The sequence below is a fragment of the Labrus mixtus genome, chromosome 4, assembly GCF_963584025.1.
Source record: "Labrus mixtus chromosome 4, fLabMix1.1, whole genome shotgun sequence".
In the NCBI taxonomy this organism is placed as follows: Eukaryota; Metazoa; Chordata; class Actinopteri; order Labriformes; family Labridae; genus Labrus; species Labrus mixtus.
In genome coordinates, this window is record NC_083615.1 from 16,669,706 (window position 1) to 16,689,595 (window position 19,890).

Consider the following 19,890-nt stretch of genomic DNA (forward strand, 5'->3'; position numbering starts at 1 on the left):
TGGACATATACGCTGACATGTGAGAAAACTTTAAAGGTCATGAAAGCGGTTGACCTAATTAATTCCAGCCATATAAATACATTGGTACAAAGTCAAAGTATTTTTCTCTGGAATAGTTGACTAAATGTAAAAAGCTTTAAATATATTAAATAAAGTGAGAAGCTTTGTAGCTACAAGCATAATTAAGAAAAAAAAGCCAACAAATAAAACTATGTCAGAGGCTGTTTGTAACTGCAGCTTAGTAAATTAAAAATATTTATCAAGACATTTTATTAAAATGCAGCACATAATCGGTTCACTTTAGTTTCCAAGGTAATTTAGGCCAAATGCCCTCAGTGTGTTTTTTTCCCCCCTTCATCAACAGCGGGAAAGAGGGGGCGGAGCTACAATTAAGAAGCCATGGCTGCGATTGGCTGAGAGTTCGACGCACGTGCTTCTGCTCTACGTTTGCTGCTCGTGAGTTTCGAGCCGCACAACAAGCTCGAGAGGCAGAAAGCGCCGACGTCCGGAGATCCGCCGTGCCGTCCCTTTAACTCTACTGTACCACAGACTGACAAAACCAGCAGCCATGAAGGAGAAGACAATTTTCCCCCTTTGGATGCAACTTTTCGCTGCTTGTCTCGTGTTTGGGGTGAACGGTAAGTTGCTTTTTCGTGTTTGTGCTGTGTTAGTTGAGAAGTCTTAACAAGCTGCTTTGTCTGCGCCTCCTTGTTCTCCCTCTTTCTAAACATTTATCCAGTAGTAGTAGTAGTAGTAGTGGTAGGGTAGTGTTTTTCGTTTTCACACACGCCTGCTGAAGCGTGTTTGGTAGACTATGTGATGACTTCAATGTGAGCCTTGGCACAAGTGGCACCGTCACTTCATCACCAGAGTAACCGAGCTGTGGACATTTGTAGCAGCACAAGTTCAAGCAGTCCTTGAATAAGCGGACAGGACGTGTGGGAATGTGAGAAGTCAGACATTGTTCAGCTGCCTCTGGCCAATCTCTTCTTCTTCTTCTTCTTCTTCTTTAAAATGCATGGGCTCAAACCAAACTATATACATTTGGCTGCAACATGTGTGACCAATTGTGCAGAAATAAGCAGTAAACAGAAATTATGAATCAATCTCACTGTTTTTTAATTCGGAAATTCTGGGGGTTGATAGTCAACTCTATATTGTTGTTGTTTTTTTTTTGTTTACTGTTACCAGCTACTTAAAACTCAATCTAAGTAACAAACAACAACTGTGGGTCATGTAAGATGTAGGGTCTGAAGTGTTTTATAGAAATTCAATTGTAAAATGTACCTTTTTTGGCTAAATTTTGAATAAATTGTTCATTTCAACTATTGCAGTCGACAGAAAAAATGCAAATGTTCGATTAGTTAGCCACTTTGGAGCAATAACTAAAAAAAAAAAAGGATTGTTTTCTTTATAAGTGAGGGTCTTACATGATCTGCTTTTCCTTTGTGTTGGGATTCAAAATGAACATCTCATATAGCCTGCTCAGGCTTTTTACTGCGAGGAATAGAGAATCAAATGTCTGTATAGGGCTCAATGATCAATATTGTCCTGAGAGTTCGGCTCAAAATGCACGGTCAACTTACTGTACAGCAGCTGTTATCTAGATCTGATGCTGTAAAACCAGAAATGTTTACATGAAGAGATGTCACAAAATGTAAGGAATGAAAATGTGGATCTCTTTATGTTTTGTAGGCCAGCCGCTCATGTCAGACTGCTGGCTGAAGAAATAACGCCTGAGGGGAATTTTTGTGCAGAGTGCCCCTTTTAAGGCGCATGAAACAAACTGGTTGGCTATTATACTCGTTCATGTCCGTATCACGCCGTTGGCAGCTGTCTTTGTTTGCATTTCCATGGATCAAACACATTTAGGCCAGTGGACAAAGGGAGAAATAGGCTATTTCACCTCCGTTCTTTCTCCTCTGCACAGACAGCCAGGCGGACAGCATCACATGTCACACACGTTTTCTTTGATGTGGTGATGTATTTTCCAAATGTAAAAATCCTGATGTTCCACTGAGCTCTTCTGCACATTAAAAAAAGGGCTGAATGTATGACTTCTGTGTTGAACCTCTGAGAAAGCCTGAGACTGTATGTCTCTTATCAGATTAAACTTTTGGACTTTTGAGTTCACACACAATCCAACCTTTGACATTTTCTCCCGCTGTTATCAATGCTTGCAACCAGGTCACTTGAGATTTGATAAAAGGTGCAGAGAAGATAAAAAAGTTAGCAGAAAAGCATGTAGAACATATGACATGTTAAGTAGCCCTGGCATTGGCTTAAAATAACTCACTTGCGTGATGGACTGACACTGCTGGATTCTCCCTGCTGCATCGCTTACATAAATGTTTGAAACACTTTTTTTGGAAATTAAACTGGAGAAAAGAGCGCAGCCAGAAGAGAAGCACACATCCCTGTTACAGGACGGGGCAGCCTCGGAGAATAGGTGTGGTTGCACTGGCCACAAGGTTGAGTCACATTTCTGGATGCCGCTCGCCAACACAGATGACACGCTGCCAGTGAACTTCCACCCACAACATTGCCCACGAAGACCTCGGGGGTCGGAGGGGACTGGACTTGTTCCTGCTGTGTCATACAGAGTGTTTACAGGGCAGAATAAGAGCTGAAGGGGGAGAGGTTTTTTGCCCCTGTTTTTCCTGATTAGGCTCAATTCAGCAGGTTGAAGCTCACTTGTCGTATCCATTTGCTGCTGAAGGGAGAAAAGTGGAAAATGGTGTTCTGTGTCAGGGCTGAGGCAGTCTTTTCTCACAACAACACCACTTAGGGCAACTGAGTGAACCAGCGCTAAATATAGCCAAACGCTGGGCCAATGGCGTGGCAGCAGTGTGTGGATGTGGGCAGGTGCATATTAATTCTTTTCAGTTGAAATTGGTGCAGATTTACATGTTGGTGCAAGAGAGGGTTTAATTGCCAATACATCAGGCAGTCATTGGACTTAATCTGAAATGTAATTTCCAGCTATTGTGAGGGACGGTCATTTCCTGCAGATGTACACATTTGAGTTACTTTTATTTAGGGTCATGTGATGAAGGATTTCAGCTCTTCAGTATTTATTTTTCTTCTGAAGAGATTTATCTTAGTACTGAACAGGTCGTAAAACAGGTTTTAAAATCTGTGATTTAAATAACAAATAAGCTATTAAAAACAGACGTAACTTAATCTGGAGCTGGATGCTATTTGTGTACATTTAAGATCATCATCAGTATCTGATCTCATGACACCAGAACAGAACAGACTTTCAATGATTGGTTGATAAATCTGTCAACGGAAAATTGAATATAAATGATTTTTCTAATAAATTATTATTTTTATTGATAATCTTCTAATAAAAAAAAAAACAGGCTTTTTGTCAGGTTCTTGAGATTATGTTTCCAGATTTATCATATCTGTCTAACGCATGGCCCAATACACAAAAATTCTTTGCAGATTCAGGTCAAAATTCTTTGGAGTTGAAAAATAAACTTTAGGAAGTCATGAGCCATCATGCCATTGTTGTATCACTAAAGTAATGGGAAGAATGTTTGTTTGCCAGCATATATAACTGCACTTTCAATTTCAAGTCACACATGTCAAATTTGATTAGCTTGATTATCCTGAATTGAAATATCAGCAGTCAACTGATCTAATCTAGATCTAAAATGTGCAGCTCATATTTGGACTGTGGGTTTTAGTTTTTTTTTTTACTATTTTCAGAGATTTAATAGACAAAATAAGTAATCGATAAATTAGGAAAATAATGAGCAGATTATTTGGTAATGGAACTTATGTTTAGTTGCAGTCCGAGAGTAAATGTTTTTTGATGATTTGTTCTGATAACCTGAAGTCTTGTCACTTAATTTTGTAAATGGGAGATAAGTATGTGTGTGTGTGGTCGATTGTGAACTCTCTCTTTTACCATCTGCCTGTGCCGGCTCGTTCCCTTCAGGCTGCTGTCTTCTTCTCAATGATGACTTTATTTTTACCTCTCTCTCCAAATCCCTCAGGACAGGAAACGACTTGGCGTCTTGTTCTTCCATTTGAATTTTGAATACCCTCCTTAATCAATGTTTCATTGCAATATGGAGTCTCTTTCTAATTTGGGACACTTTATTAGCGTGTGCCGGCCCACTTTCCAATCTGCCATGTTGAATATTTTACACACTGTCATCATGTCATCTTAAATGTTGAGCCAGGGACAGAGACAGCAGTGCATGAATCCAATCCAAGTCTGAGTAAAAGTTGTGACTTACGTGATCAGTAGTGATGACAACTCCGTTCAGTTCAGAGTGTTGTTGTGTTTCTATTCCAGGCTCTGTTTCAGTTACCCTACTTCAGAGAAAAGCTTGTTGTTACGTTGATGACACGTGTGTATTTTTAGACGCTGGCCCTTTTTATTTTTTTTGGGGGGGGGGGGGGGGGGGGATCAGCAGCAGCAGATGTCTGTAGTGCTCTGGAGCGGCCAAGATAACAGAAAGCTCACCTGCAGATGGAGCCCCGCTGAGCGCAATCTTAATAGGACGCAGGTCATTTAAGGACTCTCTCAGGTAAACCTGGCCTTGACAAATCCATTTCCTGTCATACGTGTACTCTGCACTTTCTCCTGATTTCTCTTTCAGTGCAGCAGTGAATGTTGGCAGCAGCAGATATTTATTCTAGATGAGCACTCTACAGGTCTAAAGACATCTTATTACGCCTCAGCACATCCTTAAACGGATTAAACAAGGCCTGGACATTTGTGTGTTTATGTGTGCACAATGCAGGCGTCTCTCCTTGGTATTCTGGAACACAGAGTTCCCGCACAGCCTATACACTCCAGCATGTCTGTGGGAGCGTGACAGAGCAGAGGGCTTACTGTTTTCAGGCCTCAGGACAAAGCAGAAAAGAGCACTGATGTAACCACACTCTCACATATATACACTTTAAACTCACATGTTCACTCACAAGTATGCATGTATCAGCCCTTACACTTCCACCAGGTTCTATTGGATTTATGAACCCCTTACAAACCTAAACATGGGAGCTCATTTCAAACACACACGCCTCTTTTCCCTTTAAGAAGCCACTTCCTGCAAAGCCTTCTTAAACTGTCAAAGTGTATCACTTTTTGTATTCTACTGATTTCTTCCACGTCATCGTTGATAACTCAAGAATGATTCTGATGAAAGAGATTTTTGCCCCGGCGGTGCAGTGGATGTATCTTCTTAATGCGTCATGTGAACCTCTCTGCAAAGCTGCAGCCTCCAGGAATGATTGTTTCACATCAAACTGATTAAGACTCGCCCGCTCACTTATGTCAAGCTGATTCTAGTCGCTGTTAGTGTCCCTTAAGAATTCACTCCATCCTTTTATGTCCTGAAATGCCCCCTGCGGTCATCTTTACCCTACTGCATAGCCCTAAAGGACGACAGATTTTACCATACAGTGCTCTTGTTGTGTTGTCTATTAACGTGTAAAGGGTTATGATTGGTGCATTCACCTGTGGGCTGTTCTGTCTGAAGAGCGCAAAACAAAGACATTGTATAATTTTAAGGATGTTATCTATGGCAGAGTATTTTCTGGCACAACTTCCCCGACTATCAAGGTGCATGAAGAGTGAAAAGCTTGAAGAGGTCAAAAAGCTCCAGCAACACTTTATTTATTAACAAATTAGACAGACGCTTTTCGGCTTGTGGCCTCCATCAGGAGACACAAAACAGACGTTTAAAACCCTCTGCTCCTCCTCCTACTGACAACCGATATTATACGGAGGAAGTCATGGGCTCCAGCAGGAGAAGAGCGAGTATGTCTCCTCAGGATGATAGTTGATCCACTCAGCAGAAGTTTTATAGACTCTATTTTTTTTCTGTGGAGCTCCTGTAGGAAACATGTGCCACGTGTTTCGCTGCTGCTCATTTGTCTCCATTAAGTAAACACAAGATTGGTCATGGTCAGTCGGGCCAAAGCCAGCCCTGCAGTAAAAAAAAAAAAAAGTCACTCGTTCATTTAAGACATGAGGCTGCTTTTCCAAATATTTCCTCCTTGCAAAATAGTAAAACTTTTAAGCAAAGGCATTAAAAAAGTTTCCATTACAAATATTGCAACATGCTCTGACTTGATGCCCATCCCCAGCTGTGTCATTTTATCCTGATTTCATACTTTTTTCATGATTTCATACACATTCCTGTTGTTGGTGGGGACTGGATTATTCTGTGTCTCTAGCTCTCACTGTTCTGTGTTTTTGGTCTGGTATTTGAATCGTATTCTCGGGCTGAGGCATGATGGGAAAGGCACAGACCGTGACTCATAAGGAGGGAGAATAAACACAATGCCCTGTGGAAATGCTCCGTCCTGCCAAATGTAAACTCCACATACTTCCCTAATCTGTCACTGCGGGGCTGGCACAAAGTGGGCCATGGAGTTTGCAACTTTTCACTGGGGTGTTTTTTTTTTTTTAATATGAATGAGATATAATCGGTTTCACTGCATTTTTTAAATGCTGCGTAAGATGTGTTTGTGGGCCCACCCTCAGATGAATCATAGCTGTCGTTAGTATTTTTTTAAACTTATTAGAATGAATGTGTGTTCACATAATTAGATTAGATAGATCCCAAACTGGGAAAGTGTGGAATAATGAAACAACTGCTGTATATTTTTTGGAATCCAGCCTTTAGAGGGCTGTGCCAACACTAACTGGAATGTCAAGAAAACATTTACATGCTTCGTCTTGTTTTAACTGTTAAAGAGACTTAGGTTTCACTTCTTAAGCAACAACCTTCTTTAATCACATGCAGCCCGAGGAGAGTTACTGCAGAGGTCAGTGACCTGTGGATGAACAGCAGTGAACGTTTTGTGCCAGTGCTGGGTTTATTTTTGGATAACTGATTAGTTTAGGACATTTTCCTTTTATAGTCAGCTGCAGGGGCGCAGTACACAAGTGTCTGGTGTAGTGTATAGAGAAAAAGCATTTTACACCCAGATAGTCATATCTAGCTATGCAGATAGTCTGTGTCCACCATCAAACTAGTGTTCTGCTTTTGTCACCTGCAGCATTTCAAAGTTGCATCTGAAAACTTGCACAGCAACAGTTTTCATGAGGACTATAAAACGTGTAAACCCAAAGATTCTCTGCAATAGATATCACAGGAGCGTAGTGAGGAAACATCACCTTTTTTGTGGGGGGGAGGAGTAGGAGCAATCCAACCTTTCTAACTCTCGGTTTAGATTGTTGAAATTCATTTCACAATAAATGGAACTGAAATTACAGCCGCAGATTTCCCTCAAAGTAAAAATGCATATTGATAATAGAGAAGAACACGTTTTGGTTTCTTCTGAAAAAGCGAGCAGCTTACAGTTAAATTGGGTTCACAACCACATAACATGGAACTGCATTCTGTAACTGAAACTAACTCTTCTTTTTAAGTGTCTGACGGATCCTTGTGTAAAGCTAAACTAATCTTATAATATTTCAAATAAACTTCATGAAAAGAAGAAAAATGTAATGCCTCCATTTTCTCCATGCATGTGAAATGTGATACAAACGTGGTGTTTACAGATGGTGGCATCACTTCAGGGGATTTTCATGGAGACTCTGGTGGTTTAACCACCGACTCTTGGCCGACCACTTTGACTAATACATGACAAATTTCATTTCCTTCTGAAAATAGCTTAGAGGCGTGTTTCAAAGTTTCCCCTCAGTCAGAGCATGAAACCTCTTACAGTGAGAGTTTAATGAAGAAGTGTGACTCTCTTATCACTGTTCTTATCCCAAAGAAGGTTGTGTTTTTATTTCAGGTTCATCAGTGGGACAGTTATACATAAAATATCTTCTTTTAAATCATCCATTCATCATTGTTATTCCTCTGTACTTGGAGGGCTTCCTGATGGGGGGAGGTCTACCAGTAGAGGAAGGGAGGATGTGTTCCTTTCCCAGAGATAAATAGACACTAACTTTTGGAGGGAGGATTTTGTTGGCGGTGCCAGCAAAGCCTGTTGCCCAACCGTCTCATGAGATGTGAGCGCACATGAAGGCCATGACACTGGATACAGCCCTGATAAGATATGACATCCATGCAGGAAGAGCAGTTCAGATGAAAAACAGGATGTTGGCAAAGTGAATCTCTTTCTTTCTCATCGTCCTTTTCTCTCTGTGACGATGACACAAATGTAACCTACTACAGCTCCCGACTACTAATGGATGATAAATCCACATTCTGTATATTTACAGTATGCACTGAAAAACTTCCTTAGGGTACTCTCCGCCTTAAGTGTTTTCAAGAGAGGATGTGTGTGCATTGTGAGGTTAGAACGATGGAAAGGACACAGCAATGCACAGGAAGTAAGACGCTTTTTAAAATCCCATTTTCAGCCTTGGCCTTGGGGCCTCTGAATTATACCCTCAGCAGGACTAAAAAGGCCACTCTTCTCCCTGAGAAAACTACAAAAATATATGTATCTACTCCCACGAGTCGGCTTTGTTTGAGGTGGGAAGAGGTACCCCGCTGAAACACTTTAAAAATGGGGTCAGAGCTCCTTTTTTTTGCTTGCAAGTCAGACACTGTGGGACTTAAACCACCAATTTCACACTTGGGGTTCAACCTCAGGTTCCCTAACAATTATCCAAATGATAAGTGTCAACTTGGTAAAATCCTCCCTGTCTACAGGGGTGTAAACAGGCTCCCAATTATTTACTTCCTTCATACATAAATGTCAAAACAGGGTGTAATTGAAAAGTTCCTCTCCAAAATTCTATGTGCTGTGTCTATATTAAGAAAAAATTACTGGTTCATTGTTATGCCTGATTTACTAGTTGCTACAATCCTGACAAGGCGTCCTCACATGTGCCACGCTTGTAATCCAATTTCTGCCTTTATTGTTTAGTAAGAATAGTTTCAGGACAGACATAAGAAATGTAACTATTTGTCTGTAGCTGTCTTCATGATTCTGAGAAACCACTGAACGCCTCTTGAATCCTTGTTTCCCCACACAAACCGCTATCTGACATGATTTCCCTCGTGCTCAGCGAGCTGCCAGACTGTCAGGTTCAGGCTGGGCAGCAATGATGCTGCTGGAAGCATCCAGTGTTTGTGTTGTGTTTACACTGTAGTGATGGCTTACTCAGCTGTTCGCACCGTCACATCCAACCTGCAGCAGGCTGTTTACTTTTCATTCAGCTGCACAACAAGGGGGAGAAGTGGCCGACTCAGTAAGAGGAGGAACAATACTGAATTCCCTCTATCCTACGCTTTTCTGTAATCGCTGGTATATAAACGGGTTTGGATCGTTAGAATTGACCACATTCAGTAAAAAAAAAAAAAAAACATGCATTAGACCACAGCTACAGTTTGTGATGATTCTCTTCCTGCCCTGAAATATGAGCTGGAAATACCAGATGTTTGACAGGAAATGCCGAGCTTCTTCAGGCATTTATGAGAGTGAGATGAAGAGTTCACAACCATCTCTATATTCTGCTCTTCTTTTAAAATATTTATCTTTTGTGGTATTTAGCCGTACTTTAAGTACAAACATGGGTCTGGGACACAAAACTGCTACTTGTGAATAAATACTTTCTGAATAGGTTTTTGTTTATTTGTAGTGTTTTGAGTCCAGTAGAAGTGAGTGTATCGTCTTCCTTCTTTCTCCAGGTGAATACTGTAAGGTGAACATGTGCAGTAATGGTGGAACCTGTGTTACCGGAGCAGGAGCTCCATTCATCTGTATCTGCCCTGACGGCTTCACTGGAGAAACTTGCTCCGAGACTGAGACTGGTAAGCATTGCATCTGAGGTAGAAGGTGTAATTTACTGTTAAGATGAGGACCATGGAGATAAAGACTTTACTGATTGGGTGCCACATATAGTCTTGACTGGGAGACAACCTGTTATTTGTTGCAGCTCTGAGGCTGAATATATATATATAATTTTGTCAAAAGAGTACTGTAGGTCAGAAAAGCTTATACCAATGGTGTCCAAAAAACTTTTATACCTCAATCTTAACCCTTCCCCAATTCCTGAAACAGAAAAAAACGATTACTAAAATGTCTCAACCCCTGCACCCCTGTACCTCTGTTTAACTTGACTGCCTTCTCCTCCACCCTCTTTGGTTTTCTTCCTGACCAAAAGGGCCCTGCAACCCCAACCCGTGCAAGAACGATGCCACCTGTGACGAGAGGGGTCACTCACGTCGAGGTGACGTCTTCAGCGAGTACGTCTGCAAGTGCCAGCCAGGCTTTGATGGAGTCCACTGCCAGAACAGTAAGTCTTTGTGCCCTGTTTCATAGTTGTTGTTTTTTTTAATTTCTTGCTATTTAATAACTTGTAGTTTTTTGTGAATTGGGTTATAAATGTTTATCTTCGTGAGATATTCAGTGTATTCATAGTTTTATAGAGTTATTCCCAGCTTGGAAGAATCCACTTTAGAGTGAGCAAACAAAAAGAAAGGATGACTATGACTGAGTATTCATCAAATAGGAAACCTTTCAGTGTCATCTTAAACCAACATAATACCTTTTCTTTTCTTTTCCCCTGAAACATTTAATAACTCTGCTTCATGGGAATTTAAAACACAATCTGTGTTCCCACTCATTTATCTTTTTAACTACAGGAAACATCCACCATCATTTTGTTTAATCATGACAATAAATCCCGACTTCCTTCAGCTGTCACAGAAGCACAGTTCTTTACACTGTATTAGCAACTTTAATGAGGTCCCTGTTTATCCGTCTCAACTGACACACTTACATGGAGACAGCTGCTGTGAGCGCCAGCCACCAGACAGACAGCTGTCGCCCTCATGAGAGTTTTATTCAGTCGTCACTCAAACCAGGTTAGTTCAATCAGGGTCAGCCTAAGACAGGGACTCGATGCCGGGAACATGTGCTGCGCTCCTCCAACTGCCTGCAGCCATGCTCTACTGCGAGACAGATGGCTACTGTTTGTGTGAGAAGGCGGCAGAGAAACAGTGGCCAAGTGTGCACAAAGAAGCAGCTTAAGAGGAATCAAGTGGGACTCTGAGGAGAAGCCTATTTTTAATTTGTGCTTGATCATGTTTGCCTTTTTATCCTAGGTGTCCAAGGTGCAGATTTCAGTTCAAGCAAAGGTAACAGTGGAGTGTCAAAGAGAGAAAGATGTCTGTGTGTTTGTTATGAGCTGTGGTCGCTTTTCCTTCTTGAATCCAGGTGCTCTCTGTTCTCGAGGCTGTAGAGTACAACAACACACATACGCACACATACAGCAAACTGCTGAGTTCGGCACTATCTCTCCTTGTTTCTGATTCAAGGTAGAAGGATCTCACATTGTTACATACTCCTCCTTTTATCAGTTTAACCCTCTCACGCCTCAAACCCTCAGTGAAACTCTACTTATGTATTCTTATTGTCTTATCAGTTCACCTTTCCAAACAGGAAGAGGAAGACGTCCTTTCACACTAAAAGATTTGTTATCATGCCTCAAACCTCAGGCCATTTTTTAAACAAATTTGTAGAAAATAACAGGCAGGCTCCCCCTGAAACCTTCGTCGGTTGGTTGTTCACAATTGCACATCAAAGCAGGAGACTATTCCTGTCTGACAGGAAGGGGGCGCTCAGGAGGCAAGACATGCCTTTAAAAAGAACGACACGGTAGTGAAGGACGACGCAGCAGAGTCGGTGCTATGATGACAATATATATATATATATATATACCATGACTACATATTCATAAACTCAACTAAAGAGCAGAGAAGAACGTGCTTGTGGACGGACTATATAATGAAGCAGTTTCATTATGCACATGAAGATTGTGCTGACGATGCGCTATACAGTCTATGGTCATGCGCTGGCTGCAGGATATAAAGGTCATCACCCCCTCCTACTTGCTAACTTCTCACATCACCTCACCTCAACCTCACACAGAAAATTGACTAGAGGGCTGGCTGGATAAAAATTCAGAGTAAACATCGGAGTGTAAAATGTGTCTGTTTGCATTGACACATACAGCTCACCTGTGTGAATGCACCTTCAGAGAATCTCTATTGTTGTTTCTAAGTTACCATCGATTTAAATCTCAACTCCCCGGCACTTATTCTAGTCGTTCATTAGACTGCGGAGAAAATACAGCAAACAAGTTTGTTTGTGTTTTCATTTACCCATGTGAACCACAAATCACAGCTCATCAGAATCCATATATTCCCAATTCCTCTTGGCAGACACTTTGAGCCGCGCTGCCAGAATAAGAGCCCTCTGCAGAGCAGGCTTTTACACTAATTAGATAATGCTTCAGGGATAATGATGAGGGGAATTTATTTGACCTTGTTGGTTTTATAAGAACCCCCCTGAGTGCTGCCTTGTTGGGGAGGCCCCCCTCCATTCCCAACTCCTGATGAGTGTGTTGTGACAGTTTAAGTGCTCTCTAATTTGTGTGTGTGTGGGCACTGAGTGAGGGTCACAGCAGTCGGCTTCTACGGTTTGTACGAAACAGAGGGAGACAGGAGGCTGCAGAAAACCTGTGACTGTGGTGAACCCCAGAGAGGCAGTTAAAGATTTAACTAGCATCCTCACACTCACTTAACAGATTAAAATACATATCATCTTAGACGTTTTAGGAGTTTAAAAAAAGTTCAGAAACGCCACCACAGTCCTGTTGTTGGATCGACTGTGAGAGCGTATGGAAGCCTGCTGTTTGGGAGTGGACTCAAATGTGACCGTTTTCGTTTTGGAGAAACTTGAGTCAGACATAAAGTTTCTGTTCTCATGCTAAACTACAAATAGAAAAACAGTAAAGACAGAAAAAGGGAAAATAGCAACACCCACTCCTTAAGACAATTAATGGAATGAAGGCCATATAAAGGATTTATTTTGTATCAGTTTGTACCTGAGATGCCTTCCTGTCTGAATAAAGACAGTTATTATTTCCAATAACAGATCATGGCAGCACGACAATATATACAGTGCCCACCATAACAACCACACACAGCTCATGATCTCATATTCACACTGTTTAGCATACACATAACCACAAGGTTCATCCCCTCGTTGGCAGTCCAGCCAACAGAAAGTGGCTGTCCACGCTGAGCGCTCGCAGCGTCAGCTCTGCTACTGTTGCCAGGCGAAAAAAAAGTGAACGTGCAGGCGGAACGGTGAATTAAGTCTGTACCTCCAGACAATGTCACACTCACTACTCGGGTCTGACTGTAGCACCTCTGACTGTCCTGTCAAATTGTCCTGAAAGCTTTTATGGGTTGCAGAGAAAGAGAGAGAGTGAAGGAGACGCAGAGAAAGAGATATCAGATGGACAGCAGATGGATGGGAAGGAAGGAGGAGTATTTTTTCTAGCCCACATGTTCTGAATCTGAGCTTTCATAACAGATTAAGGCAGACTTTGCTTCTTACAGGGAGCTGGAGAGGACGTGTATGCCTGTGCTGCTTTTCAGTTGTTTTAGGAGAGTTTTCAGCTCCTCCCGGGATGTGATCTTGTGGGCAGACTGGGCACCATGCCCCCTGTGGAGTACGGGGGTCGGAGTACATGTAATATATAGATACTGTAGATGCATGTGTTTGTTATCTAGCCGGTCGTATAATTCCTGGTTCACTTTTGTTTGAATTGGACGTGTCACATCTTCTCAACTCAACCGGTCTCGAAAAATGAAGCCAATGCGGAAGAACAAAAAACTGCAGTTCCTCGAGTGTCCGCTTGAGGCTGGCTGCAGCAGCGCCTGAAGTGCCATAAGCCCACAGCCAAAAAAGCCCGTTTTTACCACATGAATCAACATGTTTACAGCCTGGTTCAAAAAACGAAATATATCTGATTAGTTAGTGACCTCATGTGCTCCCACTGTGGGGTGGGGGGGGGGGGGGGGGGGGGGGGGGGGGGGGGGGGGGTTTAACTCATCGGATTTTATTTTATTAAGGAAAACGGTTATGCCCATATAAGGGTTGTGACAGATTTGATTGACAGCTCTGCGCGCTGCATCTGTCTATCAGGTCAGGAGGCTAACAGCTTGATCCGTCTGATTTCTCCTCTTTTTTACTTCGTTTGGAGAGTTTGTTTAACACATACCTGACAACATACATGGCTTGCTGTGCGGTTAACAGACCATCCAAGAAGTTGATGCTTCAGGTTTTTTCGGTAAGTGATATAGTAGTGTTATATTTACTGCATACTCGTGTCGGTATTTATATTTACGGACCTAGCTTGTTTAACGTTAGCTTGTAAACCAGTCGGCTAACTGTACTCAGTGTAGCCCATTATTTACAGTCAATGGTTTAGCCGATCAAGACTCCCATTCATGCTAAAGATGCTAATGTTAACATATCTAGCCAGCACTATTAAACTGGAGAAAAAGTAATTCTGAATTATTTGAAATGTTTGTTGTTAAGATGTTGTTGTTGAAAATAATGAGTTTGTGTGATGTTAGAAGCTAAAGGTTCACCTCGGTGGTTAACCGCAGACTGTAAATATGGTTATCTGACGTTATGATGACGTAAATGTCGACATTAAAAAACTAAACTTTGTGTAGTAATTATCCGTCAGTAACATAAACTTAACTTAACTGAACCTAATATGCTGTGTAGGTTATAGAGGATGACATTAAAGTTACATGGTTGATGTAGTGTCTTAAGATTTGTACAAACTGTTACCAAATAAAAAAATGTTTTCACTTTGTATGAGTTCAGGGAAATTTAATATGGTTATAAATATAGTTCTTAATCATTACAGATGCTCTTACACAGAATATAGCAGTAGAAATATAAAATATATAAATAATGAAAATAAGATATAAAGCAACAAGTACAAGAAATAGTTTGAAGAATACAGCCATGTACCGAGCTCATGTTAATAATAAATGAGCTACTGATGCACAGAGAGTTGGGAGCTGTTAATGATTTAAATAATTCAGGTTATATTTGTTTCATGTTAAGATGAAGTACTATCCACAATAAACTGCTCAATTTTTCCTCCAAAATCTGAGACAATTTGATGTGGAATATCATTGTGCAAGTGAGTGAGAGAGCTGAAAATAGCATGATTACAATAAGGTTTATCTTCTTAACTGAATAGATGTTGATTACCTGAATACTATACCTTTTGTTGTCTGGGTAGTACACTGTTGAATTTATAAATGTGCTCTTACACACAGATGAATATAACTGCTATTTTCTCTCTTTCTTTGCCATCCTGAAGACCCCGCACTAAAAGTCCATATTCTCCATGTCACATGCTCGAGCTTCTTCAGAATGACTTTTCAACGGTTGAAGTTCTGGTGAGAGAAGATGGCCAGCAGATAAGACAGCAGTACATCATCCACAAGCTTCAGGAGGAGGAGGAGGTTTGCACCTTAGAAGACTGTATTCATGCTTCAGCTGTTCAAATAAAAATAGATCTCCTCCAAACAACTTTCAATCAAACCCTTTTCTTCTCATTTTAAAACCCTTTGTCCAGTTTAGATGGGAGATAGTCAATATTGATCTAGGAAGACTACATTTCTAAATAATTTTTTGTGTTTTTAAGTTATTGATCTTATTTACTCTCGATGTATCTTGATTTAAGAATGGGGCTGTGTTTAAGGGCAAATTTTTGCAATGACTCTCTTCCATCCCATTTTCAGAAATAAACTGAATTAGTATTTGGTAAAAAAAAAAAAATGTCTAAAGAATAAAAAGTTGTGTAAAAGTAGACTTCCTTTCCTTAGCTATTGAGTTGAGCATTAATGCACATTTTAGTCTTGTCATTTCAAATCTAAAGTAGACATAAAGGAGTACATTTATATAGAAATATTTATTTAATCTGAAAAACCACATTCAAAAAGTCTGTTTTTACAGCAGAGATTAACATGTTTACAGCTTGGTACAAAAAACCAAATACCGTAGGTCTGATTAGCTCATGTCTCGATCGACACACACGTACGGGGGATGACTGTTTTGATGACTCATCAGTTTTGATTTGATGAAGGAGTTATTCACAATAAGGCGTGTAGCTGACCAGCTTGGCGGCGGGCTCGATGTAACAGTTTGTCAGGACGCTTAAAACCCGCCTCAGCTCTCAGCCTGTGGGTGTCATCACTCAGGCCATCCGGGGGAGACCTCCCTCGCAGCGAGTTTTTGAAGAATAGAAGCAACTGAAGTCCACCCCAGAAGAACCAACAAATGCAGATGTTGTTGAGGCTCAGGTTTCTTCCTCTGTCTCTGCAGCTCTCTGGGCACCTCGACGGACAAGTCACCAATAATCCACACTGTGTCTATAGGAGAAATACAAAGGTGTTCAATTAATGCCTCAAACAAGACAAAATGTACAGTTACCTACACGTGACAGCTCAGGCTGTTTTTTTGTTATTAGCCACATCTGCAGGGATAATATTTAACAAGGTAGCTGCAACTCATAAGATGCCAGTCTTAAATACTATTTTTTTTCTAATACTTACAGTTTTTGGTGTGAAGCTGATCACTGTCCACAGACTCCATGACTTCACGACTTTCTATAGAAAACAAATATCTTATAATAAATACTAAATAATTATTTTTAAATTGTCATGTTCACCCACATCACTGTTGACATCAGTAAATATAAGACACAGACATTCCTCTTTTTGTCAGAACAGTAACATGAACTGTATGCGTTGTAATATTGATTTCTTCTGGATGTCTCACATATTTATTTACAGTCTATGGTCTAACAGTAGTTTTATCAACAACAAAGAAACGAAAAAAGACGCCAAAGCTCTGTCTTTTATCGTTTTACAACAGACTTCTTATCCTTAAACATGTTCTTACACCCAAGTAATGATTTGTAACACAATGTTAGAATTTAAATGTAAAGATTAGCCTCAAAATGTTTCTTATATTTTATGATAAAAATTTGCTAATGTATTTCTCTGCTAACCCGGACAAAGTCTAGTAACTGCGCTGACAAATAACTAATAACCATAATTGTATATTTAAAAAAGTGTAGTTTTAAGACTTCAATAAAATATTTGGGTTGAATATAATTTGTTTTAACTGTGTTGTAGAAAAGTTAAATGTTAATTTACTGTTTCTAGAGTTTTCTCAGGACGAGCAGGAAAGTCGTAGGGGATGCTAGCAGCCGTAGCCGTTTAGCTATGCTGTCAAGTGGACTGCTAACGTGGAACTGAATGGGCGGAGTTAAGTCCCGCCTTACTGCTGTTGCTAAGTTGATCCGAAGTTAGGTTGAGACTGCAAATCCAATGTGGATGTGGCCGTCTATTGGACTCATTTGCTGCCTACGTAACAGACGGGTCAGGGTTTGTCCAGTAATATTTACAGTCTATGTGAGGAACACAATAATCTGTTTGGTGTTTAGACTGGTGATGTCAAACACTCACAGGTAAACAACAACGACAGACTTACTTTATAAGGGCTGTAAAATCAATCAAAACTCACAGGAAGGGCTCATTAGACAAAAAGAAACACAGCTGAAATGAATTCTGAGAAGAGAAGTGACGTAATGTGTTATGGACGCAATTGTTATCATCCTAAACTTTCTTGAAATAAGTTTCCTCCAAATTTGTAATATTGTCATTTAGGTTTCAATTTTTCTTGATCTTGGTTTTGTATTTGGCATGGTTAAGCTTGAGTAGGTATAGGCTATGTATGAATGTGAAGCCATACAGCCACCATTCATGCAGTTATCTGGCTGTTCAAACACATTGTTAGCCTCTTTCATGTTCTGATATCCACCAGTGATTAGCAAGGGCTAATGTGTCAGCCATCATTTAGCATAGCATTCATAGCTGGGTTGACTTGCTGCGCTTGCTGCCACCACGACCCGACATATAAGTGGAAGAAGATGGATGGATGGATGGATGGATGGGTTCATAGCTTTGATAACTGAGAGCATCTCCTCTAATGCTGCTGGAGAATGCTGACTGTGAAATATAAAATTGCTGGCAGAGCATTTTGTAACTCACCATTCATTAACCAATTAAAAGGAACCATTTTTGATATTGGCAGTCCTTCCTTCTCCTCAGATCCTAACTCAGAGGATATACTGTAATGCTACACCACGCTCATCATCACGTGTGCCACTACTGTGCAGATGACCCACACGGGTGTCAATCAGTGGAGATCGGCCACACCCACACAGTCTGAAAGAGTGGGCCAGACAGCAAATGATGCGCTCTTTCAAAGAGGTTGAGTAATAGTAAAACACTTTTTAATTTAATCCTGTTCAGTGTTTGATAAATAATCAGACTGTTATTATGTCATGCCAAAAGTCCAGTTAATTGTCGGTACCTATCTTCTAGTTGGTTTCGATAAAGAATCTTCTTTGAGAAAGTAACGATTAACAGTAAACTCATAACACAGACCGACCGCTGTATTTCAGGATCTGCTTAATGAGCAAATCATGACCATTTTATAAATAAATTAAGTTACAGAGATGGTAAGCTCTTTTTTTTTCTTTGAGCGTATCTGCATCTGTAATCCTGTAAGAAGCAGTTAAAGGGTTAATGCCTTTCTTAAAATCCTTCAGAAACACTGACAACCACAGTTGTGTTTCTGTAAAAACCATAATGTGGTGTTGGATAACTCGACAGGTTAAACTGAGGGAAACCCATCCGCTCACACTTCAAAGATGCAGTTTTTTTTATATGTAAGCCACACAAACAAAAAGTCATGACTCTGTCAGAGTGATGACGCTTTATTTCTCTGACTAAGAGGTTGGTCAGAAGAAGTTCTCTCTAAAGAAGAGAAAATCTAGTAAACATGTAGAGAATCATCATGTAGCAAAGATACATCTGAGCTGAGGGGTCGGTAAGACTGAATGTCAGTTCAGACTTCGATAATGAAAGCAATAATATTTAAAAAAAACAGCGGAAGTAGTGGCAGATCTAAGAAGAAGCACAGCTTTTATTTAACTGTGTGTAGGATCTGATGTCACCATGCCTTGATTTATTCAGAGGGAGCCTCGACAAACAGCGCTTTAAATAAAATACTCTGTCCATAAAGTTCCATCTCAGAGCTCTGCATCCTGGCAGAGATCCGGTTTGAAGCTATTCCTGGTGCTACTGGTGCTCCCTGGTGTCCTTCTGCCAGTTGAAAGAGTACACAGCAAATTACACATCTGGAAAACTTTAGGCACTTTGATTCAGTATTGCCGTTGTGGTTTTATATGGTGACCATAATGCCAGTAGAGCAACCCCCTTAGCTGCTTTACCATGGCAACAGTTAGGGTGGAGATTAGAAATATGTGATTATCGTGTGTCATGTTGGTTGGAAGACAGGACCAAATTGAATTCTCTGAAACGGTCAGATTCCAAAAGTTGTGCATAATGCTGATGACTTGTTGAGGATTTAATTATCCTCTTGGGATGGAAGATTCTTACACTTTCTTTGTGTTTCTCCTCACACTGTCTTCTCTTTGACTTTGTCGAGGAGTGTTGTTGTCCAACCATGAATATTGCAGATGCTTTAATTTAAAACTCAGTTTGAGTAGCTTGTGGGCCGAGGCGTCACACTGCGAGCTATGGAGAACTTAACTTGTTGTACAGCCCCATCCACTCCTCTCACACTGCAACAGAAACACAGATTTTGGCTTTAGATACCGACTCATACCCTTTTGTTAAGGCCCAAATCCCTCTGGCTGCAGCACAGATCCTGGGTGTTCAGTAGGTAGCTTTGCTGATCAACACATGCACTGCCAGCTGACCTTGGCTTTGCATCGATCGGGGTCAGGTTTTAAACAAGCCGCATGAGATTTTTTATTGGTTTTCGCTTCTATGCTGGGACGGATATTGACAAACTAAATATTGCGGCAGTGTGCTGTTTCTGTTACGAGCTATAGGGTTTGTTGGATACGAGCCGTGGGGATGTTCAGTCGAGCACGTCCTCTGCCCCTGACAATCTATTTTTATATGCCAACTGTGTGCTGACAATATATACCGCTGAATATGTACCAGCTGATCAGATGACAGTGTTGTTTTT

General features: G+C 40.7%; 1 protein-coding gene across 4 annotated transcripts in view; it reads left to right on the forward strand.

Annotated features, from left to right (window-relative positions):
* The first annotated feature begins 462 nt into the window (after positions 1–462).
* mfge8b (milk fat globule EGF and factor V/VIII domain containing b) overlaps positions 463–19,890 on the forward strand; it is a 30,048-nt gene continuing 10,620 nt past the window's right edge. For 2 of the 4 annotated variants that reach the window (XM_061036106.1, XM_061036108.1), the window contains exons 1-4: positions 463–638; positions 9,624–9,746; positions 10,100–10,231; positions 11,043–11,075. In XM_061036106.1, the coding sequence (XP_060892089.1) occupies positions 569–638; positions 9,624–9,746; positions 10,100–10,231; positions 11,043–11,075 (358 nt within the window). In that variant the 5' untranslated portion in view covers positions 463–568. The remainder of the gene's footprint in view (positions 639–9,623; positions 9,747–10,099; positions 10,232–11,042; positions 11,076–19,890) is intronic. The other 2 variants (XM_061036109.1, XM_061036110.1) reach the window with 1 other exon arrangement.